The sequence below is a fragment of the Indicator indicator genome, chromosome 4, assembly GCF_027791375.1.
Source record: "Indicator indicator isolate 239-I01 chromosome 4, UM_Iind_1.1, whole genome shotgun sequence".
Classification (NCBI taxonomy): Eukaryota; Metazoa; Chordata; class Aves; order Piciformes; family Indicatoridae; genus Indicator; species Indicator indicator.
In genome coordinates this window covers 2903873-2922552 of record NC_072013.1, presented here as the reverse complement: position 1 = coordinate 2922552, position 18680 = coordinate 2903873, and the positions used below count along the sequence as shown (strand labels likewise).

Below are 18680 nucleotides of genomic sequence, written 5' to 3'. Positions count from 1 at the left end.
TAGTAAGTTTGAAACTGATGTTATTTGCCCAAATGGACAAACGCAGGAAGAAAAACAGAAGTTGGAAGGAGAAAGAAAATAAAAAAAAGAAAGCTAAAAAACTTCAGCATTTCAAGTTGAAAATATATCAGCAATATCATGTTCTAGAAAGAGAAAGGTAACAGTATGCAAGATGTAAAAACAAGGGTAATTTTGTAAATTATGAAATATTATTTTATTTAATATTAACAACATAATTCAGATTACTATGTTGATGCTGGGACAACTCACTGATTCAAAAATTACTTGTGGCAGAAGATACATGGGCTGTGAGGAAAGAATTGAGGATTGTTGAGTATTCAGAAAGGCAAGGCAGAAAAGGGAAAATAGGATAGCAAGCATTAGACATTGGAAAAGACATTATTAAAACCTACCAGCTATGATTAGTATAGTAAAGCCACACAGTAACTGATTATAATTACAACTCTGAAAAGGTAGGTTAGATAAACATTTTTTCTTAAACTCTTACACACTCCAGGAGTCTGTCTAAAGGTCACAGAATCACCATCATAAGATCTGTATTAACAGCATCTCTTGGGAGAGACTGAACTTACTTTGGGGCAAGAGTAAATAAGACCAGCAGAGTCTACAACTCCCTGTGATCCCGTAGTAAACACACCAAACCAAAAAAAAAAAAAAAAAAACACCACAGTAAAAGTGTCATTTTTCCAGTCGTTAGAGCTGGTTTCCCAAAGAAATCACAGATGGCATTCAATTCTTATACTGTATTTTATATAGTGCCAGGCTGAATTTCCTGAGTCTTACATTTAACTTTTAAAAGACTGCAAAAATCTGTGTTCCTCAGACATTTCAAACCTGAGAGTAAATCAACATACTCAGTCTCTGCTCAAGTACACCAATATTCCATGCATTTTCTGAAGTGATGAATTCATGTCATCTTCCCTCCCTTCATGTCACTAAAGCACATTTTTACTGCCAGTATCAGAATTCATTATTCCAGTGTCTATCGCCTTAATCAACTGAAATGAAGTCTAAATGAGTCTGAGAAAGCATAAACAGCGCTGGGAAAGAGGAAATATGGGATATTTTCAAAGACAGAGAAGAATAAAAGAACTAAAATACAAGTAGAAATAACAACATGGAAAAATACTTGTTTTCACCATCACTCTGGGAAAAAAAAAAAAGTCTTACTCTGTCCTGCGCAATACTACATCAAGCTGTATTTTTTCACTTGATCTTCACTAGAACCTCACACAGACATCAGCAGGATCCATATTCCAGCACACATACCACAGGTATCACTGATAAGCATGAAATGAGACTTCTCTCAAATAAGTTTGACACTCTGTTCTAGAGTAATTTTTAATTCCTTCTATAGCTGTGGTGTCAGTTTTCTAGGCTAAAACATCTCCTTCCAATCTTACCAAGCACAACAAGCAGCACAATCATTTAAAAGCCAAGAAACAACTTATATAATGATCAATTTCCTCTACACTTAGCAAATGCTTTCAGTTTCAAAGCATTTCATGAAAATACAAATAAAGACAATAAGTAAAGGGCAGGCCCTATTAATGGCCATACCGATAATTATACACAAGATCAGCTTTTCTAGGGATCAGAAACTCAACCCTGACATGAATCCACAGGAGTCTAGTCTCCACGTATTCATGGACTTTTGTACCAGCACATTTTGCCTGTTACCCTTCTTTATGTCATAATGCATTTAATGATCATAGCAAATTGTTGATGGTTTGTATTTGTCATGCATTATCTCAGCCAGACAGTCATAGTAAAAGTTGTTCTGGCAACTTAAGACTCTTCAGAAGTCAATGCATTCTCAGGTTCACAGGAAGGAAATTCTCTTTTCACCCCAAAAGCAGATGGAAAAGTATATGTTTGATTTACCCTGTATGTAGAATACTGCACAAAATGTCCCATGAGATCTAGAAAATTAAGCTTACATGACACAATTCACAAGTCAAAGAGCTCCAAGAGAAAGACTGGACTTAACTCTTAATTCCACCATGTCCCTTTTCTTTCTAGAAGCTGAGAGCCCAAATATAATATTACTTATGACATCATCAGTTTCGTATTAGTAAAAGAGGGCTTTTAAGGATTCCTGAGAAATTAAGAATGAGACATGTAAATGCATTCAAATGTTAGAAAGCTTTTTATCTCATTTCCAGATGAAATGTCATAAGCCAGCAGAATTCCATAGGTTATTGCATCTCAGCTGATGGCAACGGGAATTGAATTCTTTAAAACACCTCAAACTCTTTTTAAGAGTGGGCCTCCAAACACGGGCCTGCACGTACCTCTAGTTAACAAAGTATGGCAACTTGTGATGTCTGGAATGAGACACTGATAGAAATTAATGACAAATAGCAGTTGACTTATCTGTTGAGAATATGATTCCACTAATCCTCAACTACTGAAAAGTTAGGACACTGAAGAAAACAAAAGGGAAATGAAGATTTAAGCAGAAAATACTTACGGGTTTATTTTCAGCTGTCCAAAGCACTAGGGAAAGGCAAGGTAAATATAATGTCCTGCTGTGTCTATAATTTTCTTTTCTGTTTGAAGAAAAAAAGCAACGTTCTTCTTTGATATCATGAGCAATGTAAGAGGAACTGTAAGTACCTTTAAGATGAAGAGTTTTGTTACTTATAAAGCAACATCCTGATTTTTAAAGGAAGTACAGAAGTTCCACTTTAGATTGTAAAAAAATATAAAGTAGAAATTTGCACAGAACATTCTGTATACACATTTGCCTATTAACTGAAACAAATATAGCCTATTATCACCTTTTCCAAAAACCTTGACTGATTTCAGCAACTTTATAGTGAGAACCCCTTGTCTTTCATTGATTTTCAGTCCACCCAGATTATAACCTTTCTTGCACCGACTAAAAACACCCATAATTATTTTCCTCCCTCGTAGAAAACAGGGCATTTCAGTTTTCACTGAGAATTCTCTTGTTAAGAGATGTGCAGGGTAAAGCAAACATGAAGCACAGCTGTCAGTTTCAACAGCAAGTTCTCCAGTTCAAATAACCAAAAGATGAACTCAGCATACACAACCTGATAGCTTCTTAAGTGTTTTATTTGTTTAGCTTCACGCAGACTAATCTATCACTAGGTAACTAACTTAGTGATAAAGGCATGTTTGAAGCCACACAGTTAAGGCTGAGCATGACCCTTCCTTCAGTTTCTGAATCACAAATTTTCAAAATGCCAGTAAAGTGATGCAGCACGGTGACATTTTACAGTCATTCTCGGAAGCACCAATATAATATTTTATTGTCAACTTATGCACTTTTCAGCATCACAACACAGAAAAGGGTTTCTTCACATTGTTGATATAAGGCCTGCTAACGCCTTCGGCAAATCCTGCTCCCATATCGACCTTCACAAACTCTGAAAGCCTCTTGGATCTTTTGTCCCGGGGGCTGCGAGGCAAGGTAAGAACGGCTCTGGGCACGCCGACAGCGGGGCCTCCGCCAGGCCCGTGGGCTGCCCCGGCTCCCACTGGCTCATCAGTAACCCCGCCGCCGCATCTCTCGGCCGTCTCACCGCCCGGCGCCGCTCACCTCAGCGCCCGCTTTCCCCCGGCGCTCTGCGCCCAGCCAGTCCCGAGCAGCAGCCGGAGCCCCCTTCCGCACGGCACTCTGGTAGCAGCGCCCGACTCTTGCCTTTCCCCCGCCCCAAGCCCTCACCGGCCAGCATCTGCAGGAGGACACCCCACCTCTCCGAGGCGAAGTCGACCCCTACCCGGGCACGCCCAGCTGCCCTGAGCACCTCCTCACCTCGCCGCTATGGCAACTTGAACTAGCCGCCCTGTCGCTGGCTGCCAGAGCAACCTTCCGGGCGCCAGGCCCCCCCGCAAGGCTTTGTGGGACCGACAGTTCATAAGCAGCGGCCCGCCGTGGGACAGGAAGAGAGTTGGACTCCAAGTCCCAGGAGAGGTTGCGGCGATGACGTTCGCAGAGGCGCGCAGCAGGCGGCGGCCGTAGCGGTAGCGGAAGAGTAGACCCCGCCCTGCGGGGAAGCCGTTGGTGATTTGGAGGCCGCGAGAGATGGGCGTGGGTCGCGGCGGGGAGTAGTAGTGGTTTATGAAAGTTGTTAAAAAGTAACAAAATACACGTTGGTGGTGACAAACACTACTGCTCAATAAACCCGAAGAGCAGAAACAAAAGCTGTTGCCCTGTCAAAGTGGGTGTGTATATTTCGCTCATGATCCGCTGTGTGTTACTTCAAAGAGTCGTTTTCTACAAGCGGGACATCTCCATTCCTGTCTCTTGTTTCTTTAAGCCAGGCAATGTATATTCCTGTTCATGAGTGTTGTATCTGTTACTCTTACGTGCAATAAAAACAACCAGATATTAAAGATTTCTGCACTGACTGGCCTTGAAAAAGGAAAAGCAATAAAGAGTGCTGTGAGCGATCACAAGAAACATTGCCTGGGCCTCTGGAATTTAGGCAGAACTTGGAACAGTCCTACAATCACCAGAATACTTGTCAGGAAATCACCTGTAGGTGTGCACTAAAGCCCAGGGTAAACACACGGGTCACCATTTTTAATATAGGCATGTCTGTACTGCCGCCAGGATCCACTCCTGCAAGTGACTATTGACCTTTGAGCACAGCTAATAAAGAATGGCTGACAATCCATCCTGTCTGTCATCGTTTCTATCCTGCAGGACCATTTCATTTACCCATCCATTCATTTACCATCCTTCTAATGCAGGAGGCTTGTTTCCATGCCATATAATTACAACACGCTTCAGGAGTGAGCCAGGGTCTCTACACCAGCAGCATCCATCAACAGCTCAAGCAGTGGGCAGTCACAATGTCTGGACAGGAACATGAAAAAATGCCTTGCTGGACCCTTTGACCCAGCACACTGTATTCAGCAGTGACATCAGGAGATGCAATTTATAGACAGCGTGTGAACTTTACTTTACTTTCTAAAATGTAGGGCTTAAAGATTCATCATTTACTGGGCTTGGAAAATGAGTTCTTTTATGAACAGATGTATGCGCAGCACAAGAAGGAGAAGCACTGTGGAATAAATTATTTGTTACCAAAGATCTGGAGCCCTAGAGCTGTCATGCTGGTTGAATGGTGCAGGGGTGGATACCTTGGCCAGAGCAGAGTCCTGACAGAGTGAAAGAGCTGAGTGTGATCACAGACTTGTAGACAGCAAATTCTTGAACATACCAGAAAATACAACATAAATAACATCATCTTGCTTAAAGCATAACTTTTCAGAGTGAAGCCAGTGCCCATGGAAACACCATGTGGTTAGCAGCAGTCCTTTTGTTTTCTCAACTTTTTTGGTTGATGTTTCTAGCTTAGATCATGCAAGCCAAGTCTTGAAGCCCAGGATGCAGTTCACCCAGACCTGGAACTCTTCCCAGGTTGAAGTTGCATGTTCTGTCCTGTTTCCTTCAATGTTATCATACCTTGAATAAGAGGAGTCCCTTGTTTCTCTCATTCAGGTTTTAAGCCCAGAAACCATATATTAAGCAGTCCTTATTTAATTTGAAATCATCTCAGAACATCCACAATTTCAATATCATCCCAGCCATATTTTTGATCTGTGAACTCCTGTAGTTGACATTAGAAATATTTGGGAAGAAATTTATTTGTTTCATTAACACTTTCTGGACTGCTGCTGTTGACACAAAGCAGCTGACATGCCAAAGGTTCTAATGCCAATAACTACATGCATGCTTTTCTTTCTACTAAATAAAAGGTAATCCAAAATACTTTGCCCTCAGTGAAAGAGCAATGAAACAAATTGTCCTTCTAGTTTGAGAGCTTAAAACACAATTGCTACAGAATAGCTAATGCAGAGTAGCTTGTTAGTAAAGGTAGGCATAAGGATACCTTCAGTACACCAAATTATTATGGCTTGGTTTATAAATATATATAACTCAAATCTTGGGGGCACTTATCTGTCCCCCGGTAAAACTATTATTCCTTTGCTTAGTCCACATGTGGTGATACATAAAAAATAATACTGAAGTTGGAATAAAATCAGAGGAAGATTACATACAAGAGGTTGCAACAAGCCACCACAGCACTACTGTCATTAAAGAGGGGATACACATCTCTAGGCTCTTCCTGCTAAGCAGATGTCATTGAATGAGTTGAATCTGCTGCTATTATTTGTACCATGCTGCAGTCATGCCAGTTTCAAAATGAAAGCGCTAACTGGAGCAAAGAGTTACAGGGCTTGAGGTTCAGAGTGCAACATGGGAGGTTTCCTCTTCCAGTTGATGCTTCTGGGTTCCAGGTTCTTGGGTGTTGGCTCTTCTCTGCAGGCATGGCAGCAGAACAGGTGGGAGTCAGGTAGCTACTGGTTTTGGTTTTCTGGTTTATGCTTGAGGGTTTTTTTCTCCTGTATTTCACTGTTCTTCTGCAAATAGGCTAAGCTAAGGTAATCATACATTGTAGTTTTAGATTATTAGTTAAGATAACTAATAAGCTAAGGTAATTATGCATTGTGACTATGATATATTAAACTCTTACCTCTTTATCTCAACACTGAATTTTGTGTTACTTTTCCCCTCGCTTTTGTGTTGGGGGAGCAGGCACGTTAGCCCTTGCATAAAACCATTATGCTAGGCCATGTCATAAAAAGTAAGGACTCCTCTATTGTGCTCCAAATTATATTAGGTCATCAATATTTGTTGTGAGAAAAAGGGAGTTTAAGCTGGAAGAGGATGTGTCTCAAAGGTGATAAACTGCCTCTGAACAGTGTCAGGCAATGTTGTTTCCTGCATGAAACAACTATGGCTTGTACACACTGCCTCGAAATCAGGTGTAGAATAGAATGATGACATCTAAGAAACTTGGTTTAAAACACAAAGATTCCTTTGGTGACACATTTGTTTTGCTAAATGTCTATGACATGCCTCTGTGTCTTTGCCAAACCCAAAAGAAACTGAGATTTTAATGTCCCATTGCTAATACAGCATACAGTGTCCCCAGGACAAGCTGGACACTTTGGCAGTAGTAACTAGAAAACCAAAGAAAAGAATTTTGATATCTTAGGAAAACCCTGTAGGCAGATGTCTCAATTTTGTAATAGTGATCTGCTTGCAGCTTCCTTTTTATTTAGTCAAATCGGTATGGACACCAAAAGGTGGTGGTGGGTAGTGGCTTTTAGAGCTGCAGGGTGAGTTACAGATATGAGCAGTGTGCCAAAAGGACATGACTGAGTGGATCACAGGACATCCAGCATTCCCAAGGGAATTCCATGCAATGCAGTGTGAGGTTGTCTGTGGCACTCTATGGTAGGTGCTTTCAGCTTGTTCCCTCACTGTGATAACTCTAACAATATCCTAAACAGGATAAATGTACATGATAGAATTCCTCACTTGCACAAGATCTAAGCACTAACATATGTCTGCAAGATCAGGATTTGTATTGTATTTCTTTATGAGCACAGTATTATTTCAGCACCTTAAAAGGATATTTTAAAGGCATTAATTCTGTTTAGGAAACACATACTAATGAACTGACTTAAATTACTTTTAAAGAGTTATTTCAAAATAACTCATAACGTTTGGACAACTCTGATCTAACTGGAAGGGAACTTTTGGTTCAAGAAAAATTGTGATCTGAATTTTTATTGTAAGTAGACTACTTTTTAAAGCTTCCTTCTCCTAAGGTTACAAATATTTTTACTGACATTTTTCTTGTGTACCAACACAGGCACAAAATCTATATGCAGCAGAAAACATTTGCCTTTAGTTGGAAAAAAAAATGAGGCAAAGCATTAAAGAACTTTCTTTACTGTTTCCCTGAATTAATAAAGTCTCTTTTTTTCTCACACTACTTTTAAATATTTGTTTTTTCGAAAGAGTATATCTCGCTTAAGTAGAAACTCAATTAAATGAGTATTAACCAGATTTGTTAATCTTCAGTGTGGGAACGTCTGTGCCGTGTCCATTGTGAACCTCTGTCACTAACAGTGACCAGAGTAGGTTGCTACTTCAAGTGGTAATAGTTCCACCTCGTTACTCTCAAGGTTAGATTTCTTTTTCTCCATTTTTTCTTTGGTGAAAGGTTTTTTCTTCTCTGATGACATCGAAAATGTTACACTTCGTTTTGCTGTCTTACGTGACTTTCAAAATCACTGCTCGGAATTTTCAGTAATTTTGAACTGCTTTACATTTAATGTACAACTGTTTTATAGTTAGTGAACTTTTAGCCGGTGTAAAATCTTGTTTTAACTTCACTGCTTTTACAGGTGAGTTAGTATTACATTTACACAGCTCCCTTCTTCCTCCCTTTTGCAAAGATGCTAGAAGTAAGTAGTCGCGCTGCCGCCTTTGACAACGGCTCGGCGAGCTCGTCCCGCTGCCCGCGCCGGAGCTGGAGTCCAGCTCCGTACCCAACGGCTCTCGCCCGCCGCCCTCCCCGCCGTGGCTCGGCTGGGCTGGGAACGGACTATCTCGTTCCCGAAATCCCGGCCCCCCTCGGCAGGTCGGGTGGCGAGGTCTGGGCTCGGCGCTGCGGCATTGTCCCACCTCGGTGAGCACCTGGACATAGGCGCTGCCGGGAGGACGGGCTAGGGGGTCCCCGCAAGAGGAGTGCCGAGGAACAGAGGAGACAGGTCCGTATGGGGCGGGGGGCGGCAGCGAAGTATGGTCGGCAGGGTGGCCGCAGGGCAGGGGCGAGGAGACGGAGCCTGCCTGAAGGAGAGGGAGCGCAGTGTTTGCTGAGACGTTTCCTGGCTCCGCTTAGGAAGGAGGCGGCGTTTTTCAGCCAAGGTGCCGCCTTTCTCGAGCAACTTCTCCCGGCAGAGCAGCGTCGTTTGCCCCTCCAGCTCGGGTCTCCACCCTTGTTTTATAAAGGAGAAGCGAGAGGCAGAGCGGGAGAGTGTGACAGAAGATGCTGTGCCTCCCGGTAGCCTTCCAGCTGCTATTGGTGCTGGCGCTATGCAGTCAGGGCAGAGAGAGGTGCCCTTCAGCCTTCTGCGAGTGTTCTGACTGGGATAACTACAAAATCACTTGCCGGGACATACACTTCATTCCCAGCCTTCCGGAGGGCACCCAGACTCTGTGAGTACAGGGAGATGCTTTAGGGCAGGCACTAGCAGGCTGTGAGCATTCATTTTGCAAGCAGGAGATGCTCTGAGCATTTAATGCCCTGTGAGATGAGGGAGGGAAGTGATAAGGAGAAGGGAGTGCTGTGTTTTACCTGGACAGTACAGCAGAGCGAGAGTGGCAATGTGCGGGCCCTGTGTGGGTCAGGGAGACATAGGAAAAGCGACTCTCAAAATGTAGAGATGCATATAGAGGTATGAAGAGATGATTATATGTCGTGCCTTAAAAGTTCTGGGTAGTATAAGAGAAAGTCATTGGGCTGTTTGTGGAAAAAGTAGGTGGAGGGTTGGACTCTGTGTGGCATGTGTGTAGGGAGTGAGGGGAAGGGAGCACAGATCAAATGTGGTTTTGTAATTTAAAAAAGAAGAGAAATTGGACATGCCACCTTGCGAGCAGTTCCATGAAAGCTTCTATGCACTTTCAGCTTCTTTGCCAAAGCCCAACAAAAAAGAATCCATGGAAACTGAGAATCCCAATAAACCGTCTGGGAGACGAAGTACTTCAGATGAACAAAGTGTGGAGTATGGGACAGAGCAGCAAATTTGAATCTTGCCAAAGTGATAAAGCAGTTCAAGCACCTAAATCTAAGTATTTAGTTCCATTACAGGCTCAATAGAATATTTCGTCTGCATTCCTGCTACTAGTCCAGAAGAGGATCTTACGTCACATCTGTCAGCCCCATAGAGATAAATCAGATAAATAACTCCAGGGAAACTGAAATGGTACCAGTGAGCTGTTACAAGCAGCTGAATCACTCCTGGCTTTTACTTTGTTTCATAAAACAAGGGAAGGTTAACTTGAAAGTAGGTACCTTCTGATGAAATAAACACGCTTCAACTCAGTTGATTTAACTGCAAGACAAGATGATAGGAGGTTGATTGGTTTGTCTTGATAATGATTCTTAGAACTTTATTTGAAAATATGAGTGATGAAGTTATTTGAATGAACTTCTCAAGATGTTTCAACACCTGAAGCAAAGGCTTAGCAAATTGATTGCTCACCTAAAATGATGGAGAAAAAAATATTTTTTTCCATTACTTACGCATGACTGCAGTATTTCCATTGATAAAATTTTAAATTATACAGGTTTTGGCTGTTACACTCTTGTATATGCAGTTTATTTAGTTTGAAATTGCAGTAATGTTATTTTATGTAACATGTAGTATGTTCTTTGAAATCTACCATGATAAGATAGAAAATAAAGCAGTTTCAGTTTACAGAAGAAATCTTTGTACAGGCACTTAAAATAGTTAATAGAAATAGTGAGATCACATAATGGAATTGTATACTTTCCTTGAAAAATGCTAGTTTGGTGGTTGAGAAGTACCTCTGTATACAACTTCATCAGCAAAGCACTTTGGCTGATGGAGTTCTATTGTATTAAAGACCTGTTGTAAAGGGGGGGGGTCAAAGATCATAAGCCACTGTTTTGAAAAGACAAAAACACCCACTGAATATAGTTAACAAAACCAATTAATAAATATTTTTGTTTATCTTGGGTATATTTTAATCATCTGTACCAACTGAGGTGACCACTGCAAAATTCTCAACAGCTTTTTTCATCCAAGGAAAAAAAAAAAGGGTTTTTTTAACTTTAGTTTTGCAGTTTTCTGTCTGGATAAGATTTGTATATTTTTCTTCTATGTTATTATCTCAAGTGTTGAAGGCTGGTGGATTGTATTTAATTCTTTGCTCTTGGCAAATGACTTAATCTTCTTTCCCTCCATATGTGAAATGGGAGTCATAACAGTTACTTGAATCTGTTTTTCATAGAGAGAGCTTTCATATGCTTCAGGCTACTTGCACGTGGAGTATAAAATAACACAAAGAGGTTTCCTGAGAGATTGTGAAGTGTGTGCTCCTGCTTCTGTCATGTTTTGCATCCTTCTGCCTTGCAAATGGTCACAGTACTGAATTAAAGACAAAAGATTCCAAAATATTTTTAGTATCTGCTAATTTCATAGTATCTGTTAATATCACTAACCACAAATGAACACTTAATTGAAGTGCATAGCTGTGCATATCTGCACATGAGATGTTGAAACCCACTGCAATTTTCCCCAAATCCAACAACTTTGTAACTCTGCTTCTTGCTCGTTATGCTTGAACCTCAGGATTGCTGATTTTAACATTTTCTCACGTGGCTATTCAGTTTTGCAGGCCTTGTAAAGCTAAAAGACTGGTGAATCTAGTAATACTTTGCCAGCTTTTGGAGATGATGAGCTCTTTTCAGTGCACAGGATTTTGAAACTCCAAGTTTCATTTCAATTATTCAGATGGGACTGTTCTGATTTCTCTACCCTGCTTTAGGAGAGTGGTGTAAGCTTTTTTAAACAAGCTGTGCTTATAAGACATTGCAAAAAATGTTTGCTTCCATACTCTTTTAGTGGAAAAGTGTCATGACTTTCAGCCAGGAAAGTGTGTTAGTGCAGCTGCTTATTCAGAATACCTGAGTGCAGAGATATTTTTCTTGGAGATCCTTGTGGGGTTTTTTTTGTTTGTTTTTTTTTGTTTTTTTTTTTTTTGGGTACAAATAACTTTTTTTTTCCTATGGAATAAACAAAACAAAGAAAAAGAGTTTGTGTGTTATAGACAAATGTTGTCTTGTTTCCTGAAGTTAAGAATTATATATTCATATTTATGTTAGTATGGAAGGAATACAGTTTGAAATGGTATTGATATATAGTACTATAAAAATATGAAATTAGGCATAAATAATTTCATCACACTGATCACAGAGCAGGTTGCTGAGAACTGCATCCAGGCTGATTTTTAATATGTCCAGAGGAAGAGACTCCACAACCTCTTTGGGCAGCCTGGTCCAGTGCTCTATCACCCTCATAGTAAAGACATTTTTCCTTATGTTCAGATAAAACTTCCTATATTCCAGTTTGTGCCTGTTGACCCTTGTCCTGTTGCTGGGCACCACTGAAAAGAGCCTGGCCCCATCCTCTTGGCACCCGTCCTTTAGATATTTGTAAGCATTGGTAAGAACCCTTCTCGGTATTTTCTTCTCCAGGTGAAAGAGCCCCAGGTCTCTCAGCCTTTCCTCATAAAAGTTGCTCCAATCTCCTAATCATCTTTGTATGATTAGTCTTACCCTCCTCTGGACTTTCTCCATTAGTGCCTTGTCCCACTTGAAATGAGGAGGCAGAATGGGCAGAATATTTCAGATGAGTCCTCACTAGGGTGGAGTAGAGGGGAAATGGAATTTCCACGACTTGCTCTTAATGTGTCCCAAGGGACCATTTGCCTTATTATCCACAAGACCACCCTACTGGCTCATGATGAATTTGTCCACCAGGACTTCCAAGTCATCCTCTGCAGAGTTACTTTTCCATAGGTTAATGCCTACATGAGGCTATTCCTCCTCTCCATCCTGGTCAGTGATGAATATATTGAACAAGACTGGACCCAGTACTGACCCCTGGGGAACACCACATTTTTAAAATACTTAATGAGAAGTTTAGAGCATTCTGAGTTCACAGAAGCTACAAGTAAAGCTGCAAGAGATGTCTCTAGTTTATATTGAAAATTACTTAAGCTGATTTAAAATATTTTCCTCAAAATCTTAAAATGAGGAATAGTCTGAAATTCAGAGATATTTTGACTTCAAGTAATTTTATCATGACCCTTTTATGGACTTCATTACTTCAGAATTAAATATAGAGCCATATAAATACATCTTCATAACTAACATAAGCACATAATTATTATCCTTATTATAATGATAAAGTACCAAGAGTCTAAAAGAGCAGGAAAAACACTGACATGGTAAAACAAACAACTGAAGGAAGCTATTATGGCATCACTCAGAAAATAGAAGTCATGGCCAAATGAGGAAACTTGAAGTAATACAGTATAAAAATATTTTGAAGAGAAACTTGTAATATAAAAACTCAGTATGCTCTTTAAAACACAAAAGAAGGTAAGTCTGGAGAGCTTCTATCAGACTGGAGCTTGTTTGAAACAAATTGAAAAACTGAATAGAATTAAATTCCCTGAGCCAGAAAATACTTATGTAAGAGTTCCAATGACATTAAAATCTAACATTGCTGCATTACCTACTGTAGTATGTAACTTGCCATTTAACTCAGCCATAGTGACAGAGGAATAGAAGGTCACAAGTGCATCATAGTTCTTTTTTTTTAAGTGCTTTAGGGAATACCTTGGGAACTAAATCCTAGTAGATCATTCTTCCTTGGAAGACTGAAAAATTGGAAGAAATCAATCTGGTTTTCATAAATGGAAAGCTTACCTCACAAATATATATTCTTGTTCTTTGAAGGAGTCAGAAATATGTGAATACATTGATTTTTGAACTCACATTTTCAGAAAAAGTCAGCAATGACCTTAGGAAAGGCTTGAGACAAATTAGCTGTTAGGTATTGAAGAGAAAGCTGGCTTATTGATTGACAAAAGGTTTAAGCAAGGAGAAAAAAAGTTGGTAATGAACTCTTAATTTTCAGAATACAGGGAAGTCACCAAAGGACTTTTACTTGGAACTATCACACCAAGCACTCTTGGTGTAGGCTGCTCCTTGTTTAGACTGTTTCTAGTTTCTTTTAGTCTAGGTGTTGCAGTAAGCTGCATGTAGGTATGCTGTCATCTTGATTGGTGAGCTGCCATCAAGACATGCCATTTCTATATCCTGTTATATCTCCTCAATAGCCTGCCACCAGCTATTACTGACAACTGAAAAGACAATCTTACTGTTCCTTTTTGGTGGGTCTAATTGCCCTTAGAATGAGCAGGAATTACACAGATCAGTTGCAGGGAGACTAAAACCTGTAGTTTACTGCTTTTGCTTCATAAAGGTTTATAATGCAGCTTCTTGCTTGCATCTTTAGAAACTGGCCTCATAAGATTTCAGTAAGATGTAATCTTAATTATATTGCAAAAAATACTTGGGTCGTGAGTGTCATTTAACTGCAGCTAAAAGAACATGTTTGCTTTCTAACAATGATTTAACTCCATAAATCACTGTTTGTGAACAGTCACGTGGTAAAATATGTTATAATTAAATACGAGCTGCTTGATTCGTTTTCCTTTCTTAGTAAGTTGTAGAGGCATAGATTGTAAGGCCAAGAGGGCTCATGGGAACATTTAGTCTGCATTAGGGATGACAAAACCCGTAAAACCTCCCAAAAGCATGGTTAATTAGCACTCATTCTCTCTTTTTTGTTTTTTTCCATTTTTTGGGGTAGAAAGACCATATATTGGTTTAAAACTAATACTAAAAGTATTATCGTATTATAAACAATCCCATACAACTGTTAACAATTTCTTCAAATGCTCAGTCATCCTTGCTTTTTGTCTGTGCTTGTGGCTACTGCTGTGTGGTACAAAGTAGGTAAGTGTATTTAAGTATTGAATTTATGCACTTTGGATTTCTATTCTGAAGTGAATCTCCACTCTGTGCATTGACTCCAAGAAGCTCAGGTTTGTAAACTATACATAAGAAAAGTGCCCACTGCTGGCTCATATTCAGCTGTCAGTCAACACTACCAGGTTCCTTTCTCACAAACAGCTTTCCAGCCATTCTTCAAGCCTGTAGATGGGTGTCACACTTGCCAGTTCCAGTCAGGTGGGACCTCGCCAATTAGCCAGGACTGCTGATAAACAATTGGTGAGCACTTCTGCCAGCTCCCTCAGTAACCCTGGGTATATGTCATCCAGACTTGTATATGTCTAAGTTGTGCAGCAAGTTGCTAACCATCTGCTCTTGGACTGTGGGGCTTCACCATACCTTTTTTCCAGCTCAGAGGGCTGGTTATCTAGCAAACAACGGTCTTACTACTAAAGGCTAAGTCAAAGAAGCTATTGAGTACCTCAGCCTTTTCATCATCATTGACCACTGTGTTCCCCTCTGCATCCAAAAAAAGTCAGAGATTCCCCTTAGTCCTCGTTTTGTTGCTAATATATTTGTAGAAGCTTTCCTTCTTGTCTTTAACAACTGAAGCCTGATTTATTTCCAGTTGGGCTTTGGCCTTTCTGATTTTCTTCCTGTGTAGCATCACAACAACTTTGTAGTCCTTCTGCGTGGCCTGTCCGTTCTTATAAAGACCATAAATTCTCAATTTTTCTCTGAGTTGCATTCAAATCTCTCTCTTCAGCCAGGCCAGCCTTCTTCCATGCCAACTCATCTTTCTGCACATGGGGACAGCCTGTTTCTGCACCGTTAAGTCTTCCTTCTTGAAGAATGTGCAGTCTTCCTGGACTCCTTGGCCTGTATAATTTTTGTGATCACTGTGCCCTAGATGGCCTCCAAGTCCTCTGTTTACAAACAGCAGGTCCAGCAGGGTGCCTTCCCTAGCTGGCTCTCTCACCAGCTCTATCCAGAAGTTATCCTCCACACATGCTAGGAACCTTCAGGACTGCTGCTTCTCTGCCCTTCTGTTTCCAGTAGACATTGGGAAATCTAAAGCCTCTACGTGAACAAGTGATCATGAGACTTTTCCCAGGTGCCTAAGGAATATTTTATCCATCTCTTCATCCTGATTGGGTGGTCTATAATAGAATTCCAGCAGGATATCTGGTATGTAGGCTGATTCTTACCCCTAAACACCTATCATCACCATCATTAAACTCAAGACAATCAAAACAGTCCCTGACATACAGGGATACCCCACTGCCTCTCCTTCCTTGCCTACCCCTTCTGAAGAGTTTGCAGTGTTTATTGCAGCACTCCAGTCACATGAAACTTACCACCACATTTCTGTTATATCATAGTTTCCCCAATGCACAGTGGCTTTCAGCTCCTCACGTTTGTTTCCCACGCTGCATATGTTAGCGTAAATGTGCTTCGGTTGGTCTAATGGTCCCACCACCTTCTTGCAGGGAGAAGTCCTAACTCCTACCTGACTGATCTCAGGTGCTCCCATGGTTAACCATCAATAAACCTTGCGTCATTGCTGCTGTGTGGGTTTCCATTCCTTACCTCCACTGAAATAACAGACTTCAAGACCTCACTAGCACACCTTCATTCAAATACTGGTGTGCTGCTCTCAGGCTTACGTCTAGCAAGCCCAGTTTTGTGCTATTTGCCTTTCAAATCTAGTTTAAGCCTCTTTCAGTGAGCCCTGCTAGCTCCTCTGCTAGAGTCTTTTTCTTCCTTTGAGACAGGTGTATCATCCCCTAATATTCTCCTAACACTCAACAATGAGGGGATTCATGATCTAAATGCTCTTGTTCTCATCCATAATCAACTACTTTCATGTCGTTCCTGAAATACATTTTGTTGTTAAAAGCTTTCAGAGATGAAGTATTCACAAGCTCCTCTCAGCAGCCTTTTACACTGCTTCACTCTCTTCCTGATATTTTTCTTTGGGTTCTTTTCAAATAATCCACAATTTTTATGAGATGTGCTGTTCCAAAATACATCAATATCAGTGCTAACTTGTTATTACAAGTCATATCGGTGTTGTAGATGTAAAATGGCACATGGGGGTGTCAGGAAGATATGTGGGGTTTTTTGTTTTGTTGTTTTGTTTTGCTTTGTTTTTTGGTTGGTTGGTTAGGGTTTTTGGTGGGTTTTTTTCTGGAAAAAAAAGAAACTATTTCTAGCTGATGAAGAATGGAATTATCAAAAATTGTGTCAATTCAACAGATTTAATTGAGGCATAGAAATGAAATGAGTTTTCATCTAAATAAAAAATAATGCTTATATTAGGGTCCAATAGTTACATTAGGAACATAAGGATAGCCATGCTGATTGACAGGGCCTAGTTTACCAAGTACTCTGTGTCTGAGAGGGATCACACTGGAAGGGTAGGAACAGGCTATGTATTATGTGATACTCCCTTAATACTTTCCCAGCTTCTCATCTTTTTCACTTGAAGGAATTTCCTGAGTCTGTTCATTAACATGTTCCCCCAACCCTATTTAATTCTCAGTGGATCTTTTTTGCAGTTGCACATCCATTTTTGCCTAGACCTTATATCAGCCTTTTGTATACGCAATGTCTTCTGACAAGGAATTTCACAGGTCTGCTTCTTCTTGCATGAAGCAACACTTCCCTTTTGGGTTTGGTGGTTTTGCGTGTTGTTGTTTTTTTTTTTTTAACCTCCTGAACCTGTCTTCCTCTAGCTTCTTATATATTTTGTCCCTCCTGATTTTGGAGGAGTAAACAGTCAATCCCATGTTGTCCCTGCCCTTCCTGATGTGTTTCCATACATCCATTCCTCAGCCAGAGTGAAGGGTCCCAGGCTACTTAGTACCTTCTGTGGAAACCATTCCCTACCTTTGATCATCCTTATTGCTTTCTTTATATTTCTTGCATTTCGAGATAAATATTCTACTGCAAGTGACAATACTGTGCCCTACAAGACATTCAAGGTACAGACAAACCTTACATTTGTAAAGTGACAACAGTGTGTTATCTATTCCTTTCCCAGTACTTTCTGATGTTGAGGATGACCCTGCTTACTGCAAGAGAGGCTGGACTAGATGACCTCTAGAGGTCCCTTCCAACCCAAGCCATTCTATGATTATTCATATTTCACTCATTGCCTATATTGCTGTCAGTTGTGGACTGAACCCCTATAGCTGTGGGCTTTGTATAAGGATAGGACATAGATGGTTCTTGTCTCCAAAAGTAATGCAGTACTGAAGATAGCTACAAACAAACATGGACATCTGTAAGGCAGCAGAAAGGTGTATGTTTACAGGTATAGTATATGCACATTTCTGGAATAAAGTTGTAGGTTTTTTTCCTAAGATAGAGCTCTGCCACTATTGTAATTTATGAATTAAAGACATTTAATCTCAGCAAATACGTAACCAAAATTACTGTTTGTGTGTGTTTTCAGTATAATTTAAAGGAGTTTTGAAGTAACTTCTCATGTAGTTTTCTTTCTAAAAGTCATTTGGTGAGTCTTAACAGTATTGTGATGAACATTTCTTTGTATTTCTCCATCTGTTTTTAGTGTTTATCATGCATACAAAGGAAATAAAAATGGTTTCAAGAGATCTTTTGGAATTTTAAAGTATCTCTGACTGCTTATAAAGGCATCTGAACTTTTTTAAAGCTTGTTTCCTTTCTTTCATCTCAGACTTTCTTTGTCTCACAAAACCAGTTGCTACTTTTTTTCAAATGCAACAGCAGGAAGTGTATATTTGAAGTGTAAAAAAAACTATTAACTAAACATGCAGTTCTATAATCCCTGCTCTTTAAATGGACGTGGCCCAACTGGCCTGTAGTGCAAACAGGGCCTACTGAAACATTTTCACAGGCTGGGAGAATGGCCTCTGTACTTCAACAACTTTTTTTAATCCATGTGTCTGGCTCATGCATAAATCAATAAAAATAATGAAAAAAAAAGGTGAAAAATGCTCTAATCAGATGTAAATGGAAAGAAAGGCTAGGTAGAAAAAAAGACATCATTTTTGGTAGGAAGGGTTAAGATGCTCCTCTTGTAGATCTACGGTGCCAATTTTTCTTCCTGACTACCAGAATTATGAATTTGCAATTAATATAGATATTCACATTCAGAATTGTATCAGGAGAATGCCTTTTATTCTCAGCTACACAAATTTCAAAATTGCCATCAAGACTATC

The 18680-nt window shown here is 40.1% G+C and overlaps 1 protein-coding gene across 1 annotated transcript in view; it reads left to right on the top strand.

Moving 5' to 3' along the window:
- Nucleotides 1-8906: 8906 nt before the first annotated feature.
- TSHR (thyroid stimulating hormone receptor) overlaps nt 8907-18680 on the top strand; it is a 53719-nt gene continuing 43945 nt past the window's right edge. The window contains exon 1 of the mRNA XM_054400244.1: nt 8907-9076. Coding sequence (XP_054256219.1) covers nt 8907-9076 — 170 coding nt within the window. The remainder of the gene's footprint in view (nt 9077-18680) is intronic.